At 54.6% G+C, this 12571-nt stretch overlaps 5 protein-coding genes across 5 annotated transcripts; 3 read left to right on the top strand and 2 right to left on the bottom strand.

Annotated features, from left to right (window-relative positions):
- The first annotated feature begins 340 nt into the window (after nt 1-340).
- BU26DRAFT_519521 (uncharacterized protein) lies at nt 341-760 on the top strand. The gene has a single exon (XM_033829072.1). It carries the CDS (start codon nt 359-361, stop codon nt 698-700), a length of 342 nt encoding a protein of 113 aa, XP_033684467.1. The 5' UTR covers nt 341-358; the 3' UTR covers nt 701-760.
- A 145-nt stretch (nt 761-905) lies between these two features.
- Nucleotides 906-2161, top strand: BU26DRAFT_318500 (uncharacterized protein). Its single transcript, XM_033822011.1, has 2 exons — nt 906-1382; nt 1477-2161. The coding sequence occupies exons 1-2, from the start codon at nt 1111-1113 to the stop codon at nt 2051-2053; spliced, it is 849 nt and encodes a 282-aa protein (XP_033684466.1). The 5' UTR covers nt 906-1110; the 3' UTR covers nt 2054-2161.
- A 108-nt stretch (nt 2162-2269) lies between these two features.
- On the bottom strand, nt 2270-6069 carry BU26DRAFT_565109 (Cryptochrome/photolyase FAD-binding domain-containing protein; the record flags this gene model as incomplete). Its single annotated transcript, XM_033833355.1, has 2 exons — nt 2270-4204; nt 5143-6069. The coding sequence occupies 2 exons, from the start codon at nt 6067-6069 to the stop codon at nt 2270-2272; spliced, it is 2862 nt and encodes a 953-aa protein (XP_033684465.1).
- A 711-nt stretch (nt 6070-6780) lies between these two features.
- Nucleotides 6781-7680, bottom strand: BU26DRAFT_426775 (uncharacterized protein; the record flags this gene model as incomplete). The annotated part of the gene is made up of 1 exon (XM_033823697.1): nt 6781-7680. The coding sequence occupies one exon, from the start codon at nt 7678-7680 to the stop codon at nt 6781-6783; it is 900 nt and encodes a 299-aa protein (XP_033684464.1).
- Nucleotides 7681-9868: 2188 nt separating this feature from the next.
- On the top strand, nt 9869-12476 carry BU26DRAFT_318430 (glycosyltransferase family 8 protein). The gene is made up of 4 exons (XM_033822009.1): nt 9869-9999; nt 10048-10075; nt 10208-11189; nt 11233-12476. The coding sequence occupies exons 1-4, from the start codon at nt 9967-9969 to the stop codon at nt 12341-12343; spliced, it is 2154 nt and encodes a 717-aa protein (XP_033684463.1). The 5' UTR covers nt 9869-9966; the 3' UTR covers nt 12344-12476.
- The last annotated feature ends 95 nt before the right edge of the window (nt 12477-12571 follow it).

The raw sequence follows: 12571 nt of genomic DNA, 5'->3' as shown, positions 1-12571 counted from the left end.
CCGAAGGCAATAGGTTTGGTATCTCGTCATTGCGAAACCTAGACAGCGCACTCCCACACTCCCTACAATTGCTATCACCACTCCAGACGACCCAGCAACATGTCCTCTCTATCCTCTTTCAAGAATCCCGCTGCGTACCACCTACTAAGGTACCGCTCTCCTCCCCATCCCAGCCCTCATCATGCTCGACCAAGCACTAACGCACCGTAGCTACGGCACCCTCCTCGGCTCCACGCTCTTCCAATCCTTCATCGGCGGCATCATAGCCTTCCGCGTGCTCCCGCGTCCGCAATTCTCCACCCTCCAAAAGAACACCTTCCCCGCCTACTTCACGCTGCAATCCCTCTGCCCGCTCCTCATGTACCTAACCTTCCCGCGCGGCCCCTCATCTCTGCACCCGTCCTCCGCCCAAACATCAACCGACCGCCTCGCCTTCACGCTTATATCGACAATGCTGGTTACCGGCCTGGCCAATTGGCTGTACGTCGGCCCGCAGACGACGGAGATCATGCGCTTGAGGAAACATCAGGAGACTAGGGATGGTAAGAAGAGCTATGATAAGGGCCCGCATAGTGAGGAGATGATGGCGTTGAATAGGCGGTTTGGCGTGTTGCATGGGGTTAGTAGTTTGGTTAATTTGGTGGGGTTTTTGGGGATGGTGTGGTATGGCGTTTTGTTGGGGGAGGGGCTGAGGTTGTAGAAGGTGGGATGTGCGTGTGTGGAGACAAGGGCAAGGCATTTGGATGGTTTGCAGTTCGTGTGTGATGGTTGTGTGGTTGAGCGACGGTGGTGGGGGAGGGGCGATTTTGAGGAGAAGTTTATCTACTGGGTTGTTGGAGCGAAGTACTTGTGTGCGTTTGACGATAAATCAATATCAACTACGCACAAGGGCTCGACTGCCATTCAGGCAATTGCGACCACAGTGCTGCAACATCCCGAGGCCAGCCTGCACCCCTGCGCCTGCGGAGACAGCGACAGTGCTAAACAAAGAACATTTCAACCTCACACAAAGAAACGACAATCAACAGCCCTCAATCCGCTACTCCTACCCCATCATCTCGTAGACACCAACCATCTTCACAATCTATTTTTCCCCAACTTGCACCTACAATGCCGCCCAACCGTGCACTCAACTCTACAAACTGGCGATCCCAAGACGTCGAGCCAAGGGCATCGAGCCCAGGCCAGCAGACCCCACACCGCGACCAACGGCACGAGCGAAACCAGCGGGAGAAGCAGCGACGCGTGCGGAAAGAGCAGGAGACGCGCCACGAGCCAACGCAGCAGACCACAGAAGGCCCGCGTATCTATGTAGGAAACATGCCATACACGGCGCAGCGACGCGACGTAGCGCAGCTGTTCGAAGCAGCGGGCTTCTCTATGTGCGTTTCTCTCCTCCACCATCAGCCTGAAAACCACTCCATTTTCCCTGTTCTCCGAAAAATCTTGCTTTTGTGCTAACACGTTCACATGCAGTGTCAACATCGACATCTCCATCGACCCCTTCACCTCCCGCAACCCCTCGTACTGCTTCGTCGACCTCCCCACCACCGAAGCAGCTACAACAGCCATGCAGACGCTCGCCGGCGTGACCTTCCTCGGCCGCCCGCTAAAAATCAAACCGTGCGTGCAGAAGCGCACTTCTAGCTCAAGACTCCACTCCGAAACCCTAGTTTCCACGCGCTGGCGCGAGAGCGCTCGGCCAACTGCGGAGCTCCTAGAGCCAACCAGCGAAGGACGAAGATTGTGGGTCGGCGGGCTGCCCAAGCCGCTCGATCAACATACGTCGGACCTGGAGCTCCGGGATTTGTTTAGGGGGTTCGGGGTGCGGGCTGTGTCGAAGGTTAAGTCGCCTGTTGGTGATCTGAACATGCGTGCGGGTGGGAATGGCTGGTATGCTTTTGTGGACTTTGAGAGTGCGGAGGAGGCGGGTAGGGCGGTGGAGAAGATTGATGGACGAGAGATGTGGGGTGGGAAGGTGAGGGTTAGTGTTGCGGTTGGTGGGTCGGCGAAGCGGGTGGAGGAGAGGGAGACGGAGCAGAGGAGGCCATAGGGGGTTGAATAGTGAGGTTAGGGAGGGAGAGCGTGGAACATGGAGGTCCTGTGTAATACTGAGGATGCGGCTTCGGGATTGAGCGGCTTGATGGTGGGCAGGGGGATGGAGGAATGTGTGTTTGGGCTTCGTTCGGGGTATTTACAGGCATCTGGTCTCTAGATTCCAGTTTGGCTGCTTGAGCGTACACCCTGTTTATGATTCAGCACTGAGTTCCTATTTACTCTTTCTTCTCTTCCGCGTAATCATTCCATCCAAAGTTCTCTGACTTGCAGCTCTCTTGTGCACGCCCGTCTTCTTCCCCTCTGCCTCCCCCTTCTTCATAATCTTCACAGTCTTCGGACTCGTCTGCTCTTTATCAGGCATCTCCATCTCATCCGCATCCTCGTGCTCTACCATAGCGCCCGGTGGTCCATCTTTGCCCTCCGTCGGCCCCTCGGCCGCATCGTCGAACAGCTCCCTCCAGCTCCCATCTAGAACCTTCGGGTCATTCCCATACAATGCGACACGATACGCGTTCTTCATCCCCTGGATACAAATCTCCCTCCGTTCAGCGAAATCAAACATCGGCTTCGGATACACCTTAAACCCCCCTTCCTCAGTTTCCACACCGTCCCCTTTGATCAAACACCCCCACCTCTTCTGATCCGCAACCGGCGCCCTCCACGGCTCATAAACAAACCTCGCATCAAACCGCTCCAACTCGGGTACATACCGCCTCACAAATGCCCCCTCCTTATCCCACTTCCGTGGAAACGCCACGGGCGAATAGCACCGATAGAACTGCGCAAAAAAAGCCGTGCAGCTCAACCACTGCCAATTGCCAACATTGCACGCCGCCTCGTGGTCGATCAGCCACTCCTCGAACACCGCGGCCCCGCGCTCCCAGTCGACGTAGCACCCGCCGCGCGTGAGGAAGCAGGCCACGGCGTGCCGCCCGAGATGGTGGATCCAGCCTTCTTGCCTGAGCTGCCGCATGAGCGCGTCGATCCAGGGGAAGCCGGTGCGGCCCTCTTTCCAGCGCTGGAAGAAGATTTCGGCGGCGGCGCTGTCGACGAGGTAGGTGCCGGTTGTGAGGCCGGTTTTGGGGTCGATGGAGGAGGGCAGGTGCCAGGGGATGAAGCGGCAGTGCGGGTTGTTGTATGTTTGGGCGAAGGCGTGGCCGAGGGCGGCTTGCGCGCCGAAGTACATGTCGCGGAAGAGGAGTTGGCCGGTGAGGCTGGTGGGTGGGTGGGAGGCTTTGCCTGCGTATGTGGAGACGATATCTTGGGCGCGCCAGTAGAATTCGCGGCTGCTGAGGGAGCCGAAGTGCAGGTGGGGTGAGAGGAGGGTTGTGGCTTGTGGTTCGAAGGCTGTTGGGGCGGTTTTGGGCTTCTCGAAGGTTGCGGTGTAGTCTTCGTTTGCGGCGATCTCGTCTAGCATTTTGAGGGCTATGGTTTCGCCTCCTCGGTGTGGTGTCGTTGCTTCCTTCAAGCCGAGCTCTTCCATCGTAGGTACCGCAAAGTCACCATTAGGTCCCGCAAGCGCGTTGTACGACTTCTCGTCCGCATTTCGCCGAATCGCATTGAAGTCCAGATCACTGGCGGGCTTCTCCTGATCGAAACTCAGCTCGGTCTTGCCCGGGTCAGGAAGAGACTTTGGCGCGGGAATCGGTCTGGGGATATGTCCAATCTTCGCGCCTGCAGCCTGGACCTGGCTGATGCTCATCGTTGGCTTCCCCTTATTGTGCTTGACCAACTCATCCGGATCATACAGCGTCCGCCCCGTCTTCACGACGACCTCCACCCCCGCCTCCTTCGCCAACTCCATTACCTTGTCATCCCTCTCGCGCGCATACGCGTCCGTATCCTTCTCGAACACCAAATGCGTGATCTGCCACTCGCGAAAGAGCTTAGAAAACAGCGTCTGCGGCGCTACGCGAATAACGAAGAGCTTTGAATTCGGGTTGAGCTTGGTGATTGAGTTAGACAGATCGTTCTGGCAGTCGAGAAGGAACTGCCAGCGGTTGGGACCGGCTCGGGCCCTGTAGACATAGTGCGGATCCCACGTCCAGATGGGATAGAGGCATTCTGGTTTGAGATCTAAAGCGGCCTTTAGAGCTGGCGAGTCGTGAAGCCGGAGGTCTGTACGGAACCAGTAGATCACCCGCGGCTTGGTCATTTGTTAGACAGGTAGTACAGTATAAGAGTAAAGATGCAAACTGGGAGAGTGGACAAATGCAGGCTTACATTAGGAACACCATGGAGAGGAAGGTCAAGAGAAAATCCAATCAATGAACCTGTCTGGCAAAAGAAAGGGAGAGGTGGAATGTATGTCATCATCGATCGAGCTTAGCTTTTCGCTTATCGCAAAGACACCAAGTCGGGCCGATGGCTTTGGGCTAGGCATCGGAGCGCGCAAATTTATTGGCGCTACAATAGTAGATAATAAAGAAGTCATGTTAGGTAACATGGCCTAGAAGAAACCGCTATACTGCAATGCAGATAAAAAGATAAACGAGTGTGAGAAAGGGCGACACAAAGTAACGAAGAGCATCGTCTGGAAAGGTCTATGGTATTGTTCATGTTGGAATGGAGATCCGATTCTTCAAAGGAGATCACGGAGTGCTTACGCAAATGTCTGGCCGTCTTCATTTGCGGAGGGACGTCGCACACATCACCGCCATGTTTGAGTACTTGAAGAAGTACCCGCTTCCACTTCAATGATCCGATAATCAAATTGAGAGGAAGCATAGATGGGCGTTCAAGGTCATATCCGTATTTTATTTTTTATCTTTCCACAATACAAATTTGTTGGATGAGTTATTGTCTAAATATGCTGGCATTTGAATGAGATAGGGTGCCAGCGATTACTTCTACTGTTTCTGCTTCCTCAAGAACGCTCCCTAGGCAGTAGCTCGTCTACGCTCTGCCTCTATATGTTATGCCAACTCTGCTCTCAGAAAACCAGAGCTGAGATTTGACAGGCAACCAACGGTGGCGATCCCTGCATGCCTCCTCCAATTTGATCTCTAGAAGACCATCTTTCCACAAGAAAGGCGTTCCTAGGCTGAGTAGGCAGCCAATTTTAGCAGAAGCTACGGGTCCTACAGAGGCATAGCCTAGTATGATGTCCTGGACCTCAATCGGCAGCGATCGAAGGGGTGTGGGGATTGAACCAATAGCTGGAGCTGTAGCCCAGAGGAGGTAATCTAGAGCCAGGTTCGATGGAGGTCCGACGCCGTGATTGCCATTGAAGATCGGCTCTGGAGCAGTGTGCTTAAGTTCATTCGGACCTATGGCACGACACAGCATGATGTGCTTAACCGACAAGATCATGTAATGTGGCCGCTTTCGGGCGCAGTCTCTCGTCCCATTAGCGGCTGTAAATTGCTGAGAGGTTGTGTGCTTCTTGGCCCTGGAAAGTCCGTCCTGTATCGAATGGCAAATGACTACGTGAACGTCTCCAACATGTACAATATCTGTGTTGAAGGGTTTCCACGTGGGCAATTCGGTGATGTAAACCCAGTCGCCCCCCAAACCATGTCGCGAACTGGTCTCTTCGCGAACTTCAAAATCCAGTGTTGAAAGCCGGATGATAGCGCGTGCAAGGACTCGTAGAGTTATAGTATTGTAGTTGTTACGAAGAATGTGCCGCCATTGGTGATTAAAATCGCGAAGGATGCGATAAATAAATGCGCGATTTCTCTCATCGACTTGAATCTGAGGCTTCCAACACGGCATTCCTGAATCCAACGTCGGATGCAGAAGTGGAGGGACAGGCGGACCGAGCGGTTCCATGTCACCTAGAGTGACTGGACGACTTCGAAGAACTCCGAGTGGTATCTGGGCGCGATGGTGGCGGTTAATATGGAGTAGCACGTCATTTTGTATGTCGAAGGTCCAGAGGGCTTTAAAGTCGATTTGTCGAAAGTCGCCGAAGGGGTTGACTGTATCGTAAGGCTCTGCTTCCGTCCATTTGAATGGGATGCCTGCATGCAGAGCGTCGAAAGTTGCGTCTGTAAGTGTTAATGTCATTTTAGAAAGGTCTTTGCTAATTATAGCGGCCCATCTACCTTTCTCTAGATTGAGTAGAATTCTGGAAAAGAGCTGGAGTTGAACCTCGTCGTCATCATCCTCGGTCCTCCTACGGCCGGAGATAATTCGTGTTTTGAACCGAGAGCTCGCTTCTGTCAGAGCCGGCGGTAAAGGTGCGAGAAGATAGGCGATATGAGGTCTCATCGCCTTTGTGATAAAGACGGGAAAGAAATAAAAACGTCCAGTTGTGTGCAGATAAATGGCCAGTTGTGGAAAGCTCGAAGGTCTCTTAAGAGAGGGGGCAGAAATGTGATTAGTAAGTACAGGTTACGTAAGCAAGTGCTCACACCAGCATACCTAAGTACAACACGGACGGCGCAAATCTCGGTCTCGCAACGTAGAAGTCGTAGTCCACGGCACTGATACGGCGCACCGATGTAACGACGGACGCGTCAAGCCGGGGCTGTATCGCTAGTCCAGGCTGCCACATTGCGAATGACTACGACACGACACATTCAACAGAACGCCTCATGTCTGCAGCTCCTCACTCTGCCACGCCGCACTTAGAGAGTATTGCACCATCTAAAAGGTTTCTAGAGGTTCTCTAAGAGGTAGACGGGAGTTAACTCTTATACATAGTGCAATGTAAAATAAAAGATAAACGAGTGTGAGAAAGGGCGACACAAAGTAACGAAGAGCGTCATCATGCCCCTAAACAACCCGAACAGAATAGGTATCGACCACATAGACCTCCTTTGACGAAACGTCCACTTTCGACCCATCCGCAAGCCTGATAATCTCTTTACCGTCCTCATACTCCTTGCCCCTTGCCGCTAACTTATTCCTCAGCCTAATCACTCCCTGCACCAGCACAAAAATGCACAGAATGCCGGCGGTATAACAAGCGATATGCACAACGATACTGACCCACCCATGCGCTGGATTCATCCACTCATACACGTAAAACCCGCCGGTGAACCGCGTCAGATATGCTAACCCTAGATACATGCTCAACACAACGAGCAATATCGAGATGTGTGTCCAGGGCGGTGGTGCGGTGGCAGGGAGTACGATTTCGACGATGGCGAAGAGAGAGTTGAGACCGTGTACGGAGATGTTGATCCATTGTTCGAAGCGGTGCTCAGGCCAGGGGCCACTGTACATCGTGCACCAGAAGACGATAGAGACGAGGAATGGAAAGCAAGTGACGGTGCTGTAGTAGAATGAATGTAGGAGCTGTAGTGGTCGCGGCCAGGCGTGCAGCCATGTTGTTCGTCTGTATGCGTACTGGAAGGTGTGCATCGATGCGAAGAGAAAGTAGAAGCCGAGCGACCAGTAGGTAAGGTAGGTGAAGAAGCTGAAAGATTGACCGATGCCATTGGAGCCAGTTATGATTGTGTAGGACGAGATGTTGACGTCTTGGAGATTGGTCGTGGACTGGTTGTGGGCCAGCCAGCTGTAGCAAACGATGATGGTGGTGAAGCAGTAGAGTGCTATTGTAGCGCGGATGATCGCCAGGACGACAGGTGGGAGGAAGTGCGATCGAACGAATGACCGTTCTGGGTCGAAGCCCGACGGTGGAATGCCATAAAGATCGTAGGAGAACAGCATGTCTTCAAAAGAGTGTGTGTTTAGATGCCCAGGTGTAGAGAAAGTGAGTGACCGCTGTTGCTGGGGCACAAGGGAAGGGAAATGCATGGTTAAATATCCCCAGGGCAGGGGCAAGAGATGTAGGCATTGGTACATGGCAAGCAGTGTCCGAGCAAGAGCAGCCAGCCTTGACCGACCCGTGTGAAACTCGACTGTCAACTGGCTCAGCCTTACCATAGGAATGGTATGCTGGGACCCACAACGGGTTACCGACGGCTCGCTAGACTGACATGCCTCGAGAAAATGCTTAACACGAGATACCCCACACAAATTCGTCCCGTAAAAGCGTGGCCTGGCGGTTGATTCCTCCCGTCATTGGCCCATGGGAGGGTTCAGTCGGAGCTCCTCATGATCGACCTGTTGATTCCGTGAATGACTGATAACGAATACGCGGGACTCCAGCCATTAGCAATGGAGAGCAGGGCTAGAAGTTCGGCGCGTGCGATGGCTCCGACATGTGGAACATGGTGGTGAGAATGGTTGGCGTTGGGCGCATCGGCTCAGATGAGGCTTGCCTAGAGAAGCTTAGTAGCAAGCGAACATCAAGCCACAGCCTTGCTATCAGTCAGCCACAGGAGGTGATACACATCTGGACACTCGTTCGTTCCAAACAAGTTGAAACGGAGAGGAGCCTCGCTCAGAGGTAGTTGAGCCGGCCATTAGACCTTTGGCTCGATCTTGAAGCGCAAAGTCGAGAGGCCGGACGGCTAGGCCACATCGTGTACACGGAGCCCGAAAGCGAAGCTGTTGTCCAAATGGATATCCTGATACGCTAATCGGGACCCAAGCTAGAGTTCGTCATATGTTTCATAGTCGAGATAGGCGCGAAAGTTGGCAAGCTCGTCCGTCTTGATGACCACCAAAATTTTTCGAAAGGATTTCAGGGTTCCAGTAGAGTGCAAAATTTCCGCTGTGCTGAGTCTCTTCGCATCATCTATTACCGCGGTTGTTGGCTTCCTGGAAATCGTCTCGTTGGCCGAGACGGCTGGGGCTAGGGTACTGTCGGGCCAGTCTTAAGTCCGAGAGCCCATACTCGCCCACGATTTGCTCATTGACCAGGTCCTCTGCGACAAGTAGGTAGACTCGACATTCTTCGACAGCTGCGAGTAAAGCATAGAGAGGATTCCACGTCAAGGTAGGTCATGAAGCGTGATTCCCCGGGGTGACTTAGCACACGGTGACCTCGACGGCATTGCCCTGTGCAATGGACACAAGCTCTGTTCCTTGTGTGGAAGAGTTACACATGAGGTCAACCAGTTCACTTACGCCACAGGCACAGACAGTCATCTTTCTCGCGTCCGTCAACGCGACCAGCAGTATTGAATTCGGGTCAATCGCCTCACGATGTGCTAATTTCCTTCTCTTCGCACTCTACTAATCCAAATTGGCATTTGAGTTTGGTTTTCGAGAATTTGAACGAAACGGAACAGCGAAACCGAGTTGACGGATCGTGTGTCGCATGATGGACATACAGGAAAGACGAAAGCGGGGCAGGGCCTCGGGAGCATTAAGAGCTGGCAGTCCGTCTATGGAATGCCCAAAGGAAAGTACCGTGTGAGTGGTAACCAATCTGGGAAATTTGACACTGCCAAGCTGACCTGATGAAAAGTCGGGAGAGGGGGATTTGCCGCATGCAGCTCTCGATGCTGGGCACGCTGACATGGGCTGGGAGGATGGGAACGCGGCGAAGAAGGAAAGGGACGGCAAATTTGCATGATGGCGTGCGGAAAGGAGGTGGTGGAAAACGGTTGAGAGATGAAATATAGAGAATGGAGGAACGGGGCAGCCCCGCCGCGGCGGAATCGAGGCGCTTGCGACGGTTGTGGTAGCGCTAGCGCCCCAATTGGCCTGGCGTCGCGTGGGTGGCCCAAGCTCCAAGCTCACGGTCTGCCGACGAAGCGGGCGGTTTCCATGGCACGACTCGATTTACGGGTCACCTTCCCGTCAACCCTCGAGAATCGCGCTGCAGTGCCCTCAATTCACCTCTGCGGGCATTCACGATCCTCGTTATCAGCGTCCCGTTTGTGGATATGCCCTTCTTTTAAGCTAGCGAGCTCGGCCGCCGCAGCACCACTCGCTTTCGGTCCTTTGCGTCAGTGATCGCCGCAAGACGCAACTGCACGCGCTTATAGCTGTTGTTGCGGGGAAGCTGTCACCTGCTACAGCCGGCGTGGCCCACCTATCTTTCCTCTCTTCGAGGCACCTTGCGTCCTCTTGTCTTTCTTTCAATTTCCTGCCAGAGCCACCATGGCGAGGCCGCTGGAAGATGCGTACTGCACGGTAAGTTCCTTTGTCACACAAGCCACGCGATAGCTGACCGCCCTGCAGCTCCTCATGAGCGATTCCTATCTCCCAGGTATGTACTCGAGCCCTTCCATCAATTGGTCGAGGACTGGCCTTTTCCGCATTTCTGCGCTCAAATAGCCCTGCAAAAGACTTCCCACTGCGCCAGAAGACGCTTGAAAGCTTGGCTGACCCAATGTGCCAGGCGCCGCCGTTCTCGCCCATTCCTTGCGCGATGCGGGGACCAAGAAGAAGCTCGCTGTCCTCGTCACGCTGGACACGCTGTCCGCCGACACTATTGCCGAGCTCAAGTCTCTGTACGACTATCTGATACCGGTCGATCGCGTACGGAACCCCAATCCGGCCAACCTGTTCCTCATGGGTCGCCCAGACCTCGTGAACGCCTTCACCAAGATTGCGCTGTGGAGACAGACGCAATTTCGAAAGATTGTCTACCTCGACTCCGACGTCGTCGCCCTGCGAGCTCTGGACGAGCTTTTCGACCTCGAAGCGCCCTTTGCCGCCGCACCAGATGTCGGCTGGCCAGACGCCTTCAATACCGGCGTCATGGCTATAACCCCGGACATGGGCGAGTACTGGGCATTGCAGACCATGGCCGCAAGCGGTGACAGCTTTGACGGCGCCGATCAGGGCCTGCTGAACCAGTACTACGAGCACCGCAATTGGCACCGCTTGAGCTTCACCTACAACTGCACGCCGAGTGCGCAATATCAGTGGGAACCAGCATACCGCTACTACAAGAGGGACATCAGCGCTGTTCATTTCATTGGCAAGGACAAGCCGTGGACCGTCGGACGGACGGGCCCTCGCGGATCCGGCGTCTACAATGAGCTTCTGGCTCGGTGGTGGGCTGTGTATGACAGGCACCTGAAGCAGGCCGCCGCTGCGTCTCAGTCAGTATTGGACACTGGACGCACTTCTTCGGTCGTCCAACAGCATGTGCATGGTGAGACGACCAGTGCAGACTTTGGCACCGCTTCGACGCAGCACATTACCTCCGTACCTGAGATCGTGGTCGAGCCCGAGGCCCCCATGACTACCACAGAAGCTCCCCTATCCGAGCCCGGTGAAGAGGCAGAGAATATTGACCAAGGTGTGACAGAGCCGATGCCTACTGCTGAGCAGCGGAGGTTCTCCGCTCCACAGGTGGAATGGGACGCGACGAGGTGAGTCCGATGCGTTCCCTTGTAGCATTCGCTGATTCACTAGATCTGAACCTCCCGTGGAATCGAAGCCAGAAGCCGAACACTTCCCAACCCAGACGTACACGTTCAGCGACAGCCACAACCTTTTCCAAGCTCCAGAGGCGTATCCAGAGCCTCCAAGGGACATGTGGTATGAGGTGCCCGAATCAAAACCGAAGCCCGCTGAGCCGCCGAAACCCATCTTCCCGTGGGAGCGAGAACCAGACCGTCCGAAAGCCACCCGAGTGTTTGCTGAAGATCTTCCACCTGAACCTATGCCTGCACCAGCTCCGGTAGCGCCGGCTCCAACTGGGCCGTCGCCGATACACCCCTTTTCTACTGTTCATTTTGAGGACGACGGAGGGGCAAAGCCTGAAACAGCTGCGCCTGCACTGGGCAGTCCTGAACGCGCTTCTTCGCCAAGGACCGCTGAGGAGCAATGGCAAGCCTTCCAGCAGAGCAGCGTGAACGCGTGGGACAGCGTGCCTGGAATCGACACGTATGTCCGCGCTATCATGGATTCACAGGCTCGACGTGGTGAGCCCCGGGTCCTCCACCAAGTGACCGGTTCAGACGAGGTATTCTCTCCCTCTATCAGCCGGAAGGAACGTCGCGAGAGTCTGATCCTCACCGACTTCCCCACTGCGATAGAGCGACCGAGTCTGCCGGTGACTCCTGCGCCCATCAAACGACCCTCGTTTTGGGGCGAGGAGAGGGATGAGGCGCGTGAGCTCCCAGCTGCAGAAGGCGTTCCTGATCAACCAGAATGGGTATGTCCGCGATGCGGTTTTTCCTCTGTTAGCGAGTCAGATTTTCGTGGTCCTCGTCGCGAATCGACAGCTTCTACTGCTACAGCTATTGCTACTCCTTCGCAGGCGCCTGCACCTGCAAAGGAAACCCCTGCAGCCCCTCCAAAGGCTCAACCCACAGAGCCTCCACAAAAGATCGACACGACCAAGAGTCCACCCAGTCCACCCAAGCCTCATCCTCGAAGCGGCATCAGCCCTCGTGGAGCCCCTTTGATGTCTTTGACCGATCCGGCTCTCCTTGATAATCCGCCTACGCATTTCCCTGGCTTCAACGCTCCATCACCTTCTGCATCTGATGTATCAAGCGTTGCCGCGACTTCCGCATAATTATTGGAATTCACACATATCTTATCGCCTCTGCGCAGACAAAAGCTAACTTCAATTCAACTTTAAGAACCCCGAGGAGAGGCTCGAACAGCTTCGGCGATCCTCACTCCTCGAATTCGAGCATCTGAAGAGTCCCAACCACCCGAAAGTTCCATTGAGGGCATTGCCGGAACACTCGATTCCCCGCCCGGAGTCAGCGCTTCACCATCACTTGCCGCCTAGTGGAGG

This window comes from Trematosphaeria pertusa (assembly GCF_010094035.1).
Source record: "Trematosphaeria pertusa strain CBS 122368 unplaced genomic scaffold BU26scaffold_7, whole genome shotgun sequence".
NCBI lineage: Eukaryota > Fungi > Ascomycota > Dothideomycetes > Pleosporales > Trematosphaeriaceae > Trematosphaeria > Trematosphaeria pertusa.
Note: the sequence above shows the minus strand (reverse complement) of the source record. Positions and strands in the feature narration are given on the sequence as shown.

What these genes read in the sequence shown, in the direction of transcription:
- BU26DRAFT_519521 (XM_033829072.1), top strand. Translation starts at nt 359, where the DNA reads ATGTACCTAACCTTCCCGCGCGGCCCCTCATCTCTGCACCCGTCCTCC.
- BU26DRAFT_318500 (XM_033822011.1), top strand. Translation starts at nt 1,111, where the DNA reads ATGCCGCCCAACCGTGCACTCAACTCTACAAACTGGCGATCCCAAGAC. An exon ending in GAAGCAGCGGGCTTCTCTAT is followed by an intron (nt 1,383 to 1,476) that starts GTGCGTTTCTCT and finishes GTTCACATGCAG; the next exon opens with TGTCAACATCGACATCTCCA.
- BU26DRAFT_318430 (XM_033822009.1), top strand. Translation starts at nt 9,967, where the DNA reads ATGGCGAGGCCGCTGGAAGATGCGTACTGCACG. An exon ending in TGGAAGATGCGTACTGCACG is followed by an intron (nt 10,000 to 10,047) that starts GTAAGTTCCTTT and finishes ACCGCCCTGCAG; the next exon opens with CTCCTCATGAGCGATTCCTA. An exon ending in GTGGAATGGGACGCGACGAG is followed by an intron (nt 11,190 to 11,232) that starts GTGAGTCCGATG and finishes CTGATTCACTAG; the next exon opens with ATCTGAACCTCCCGTGGAAT.